Source organism: Pelmatolapia mariae, linkage group LG1, assembly GCF_036321145.2.
Source record: "Pelmatolapia mariae isolate MD_Pm_ZW linkage group LG1, Pm_UMD_F_2, whole genome shotgun sequence".
NCBI classification, from domain to species: Eukaryota; Metazoa; Chordata; class Actinopteri; order Cichliformes; family Cichlidae; genus Pelmatolapia; species Pelmatolapia mariae.
In genome coordinates this window covers 1185220-1187500 of record NC_086227.1, presented here as the reverse complement: position 1 = coordinate 1187500, position 2281 = coordinate 1185220, and the positions used below count along the sequence as shown (strand labels likewise).

Genomic DNA, 2281 nt, shown 5'->3' with positions numbered 1-2281 from the left:
ATCATTATTGGGGGATTTTTTAATGCTCATTTCAAGATATCATCCCTATCAGTGATGAACTGAAGCTTATTGTTGCAATCAACTTGTGCTATGATCTCTAAATCCACAGTAGGATACACTGATCATGTTTTTCTAACAAAAAGAGGAAATCCATCATCTCGTTCAGCAACTTGGAGACAGGAAGCGCAGCAGCAGCAGGCTGGTGTCCAGCGGCACAGAGACTGGATCTGCATTCATAATGAAACCTCTTGACGTGCGCTGAGCTACTGCTGTAAGTCACAGTTAGTGTAACGCCCCTGACTTCGGCAAATGGAAGCCACATGAGGGTGGAGGGCAGCAGAGGCCTCCTCACAGAGGGTCTTTGTGGCAGACACTTCTCAGTAGTGAAAGAGAATACGCAGATCATTTAGATTTATTTGACTGAATGTGTGACAAAAGAAGTCTGTTCACCTGACAGCCCGTTATACTCTATACACTGACAACTAAAGGGTAGTTTTATTTTTTACCAGCAATATTTGTGGATGTGGGTGCCCCCACTCCTCTGCACGTTCGCTTACAGAAGAGCCTTGTTACCACCCTGTTGAGCCTGCTGTTAATAAAATGCTCTTTTCATAGCAACCCTCTGCAACCGCCCATTGGCCTGCACACAAGTATGTAACCAAGTAGCCCGTGGTTACAGGGTCCTGTCTGCACACAGTGGCACAGAGAAACACTGACGTCAAAGCTGGCCCTCACATCAACAGCAGCAGCAGCAGCGGCGGCAGGACGGAGGTTTTGTTCCAAGAGTGCAGGGTCACCTTTTAAAAATGCTGAACTCTGAAATGAAGGGATTAAACATCTCTAATTCCTGGAAGGTGTTTTTAAAAGCCTTGAATTCAAGCTGAAAGTCTGCACTTCAATCACACCTTAATTGATTTAAAATTCACTGCGGTAGTGCACAGAAGCAAAATTACAGAAGTTCATACTTTAAAAAAAACATATATGGTTTTAGATCATCTTCTGTATGTCCTCCTGTCCTGACTCCTGTTGGGTTTCATGCTTGATACCTTCAGTCAGGAGCCTTATGTGGAATTTCCATGTTCTCCATGAGCCTGGACAGTCTGAGCAGTCCAATGCTCAGAGTGACTACACAAAGTTGTGAGTGTGAAGGCACAAAGTTTTATTTCAGTACCTCAGAAAGTATAAGGCCATCAGCAGTAAGTGCTGTAGAACAAGACACTGAACTCCACAAGCTATAAGAACCACAGAATATGAATATTATATTAAATATTAGTACTTTTATTTAAAACAAAATCAATTAAAAAAGAGACAAATGTTAATAAAGCCCCGGCGCATGTGGCTTGCCAACCCAGCCAGACTCATGAGAAAGCAGCCTGTGGCTTCGGTGGTCCTGCTGGATTCAGAAACCAGCTTCCAAGATTACAGAGGAACAGGTATTTGCTAGATACTAAAACCTTGTAAACCTTGCCAATCACAAAGGGTTTTCCAGTTTTCCACTCGTAGATCAAACATGTTTGTCACTTTGTATTATCAGCCCACAACACGCACCCAAAGGGCCTTTCATAGAACCCTCTGTTAGGACAGGAACTGAAGAAGATCATTCTTTTTCCCATTCCCGTTTGTGAAGTTGAGGCCTGAGGTCGAGGCTTACTGCTCCCAGTAGTTCTCCTCTGTGTTCCTGCCTGTTGACCTGAAGTTTAGGGTGGGACTTTTAGCCAAAACTCACCTTCTTCCTCTTTGCCCTTACTAGCTCTGTGCAGCTCTCTTTCATGCTTCTCATTATGAAGGAGTAAAGGGTTTGGATTCCCAGCAGTCCTCTTTCCCATTCCTGCTTTTTGAAAAGCAGAGGTCTGGGGTTGAGGGAGCAGCCTCCTCTAATCTCTGTCCACAAAAGGCAGTAGCGGTTTTAGATACGGGCGACACGGGCGGTTGCCCGGGGCGGCATCGTGGTGGGGGGCGGCATCACGGGCATCGGCAAAAAAAAAAAAATTGCTCGTACTCATGCTGCCCCGACATCATGCCAGCGCATATTGGGAATGGCATAGGCACCGATCGGTTTTCTATCGCCCATTTGCTGGGAGTAAGGGCGCCCTCCGTTTGCGAGGTGCGCCTGCTGCTTGCGGCACAGGGAGGAGAGGGCGGGGCGGCGGGGGATTCTCTGGCTGGCTGGAGCAGCATCTAATAACCAACTTGCAAAATAAAACAAAATAAAAACAAACCAACAAACAGGAAAACAGCAGACATCATGATACAGACTTATAATTTGCACCGATGTTTTTTC

At 45.7% G+C, this 2281-nt stretch overlaps 1 protein-coding gene across 1 annotated transcript in view; it reads right to left on the bottom strand.

Annotated features, from left to right (window-relative positions):
* LOC134624317 (aggrecan core protein-like) overlaps nucleotides 1–1826 on the bottom strand; it is a 37114-nt gene extending 35288 nt beyond the window's left edge. Inside the window, exon 1 of the mRNA XM_063469295.1 lies at nucleotides 1727–1826. Within this exon, the coding sequence (XP_063325365.1) occupies nucleotides 1727–1826 (100 nt within the window). The remainder of the gene's footprint in view (nucleotides 1–1726) is intronic.
* Nucleotides 1827–2281: the final 455 nt, after the last annotated feature.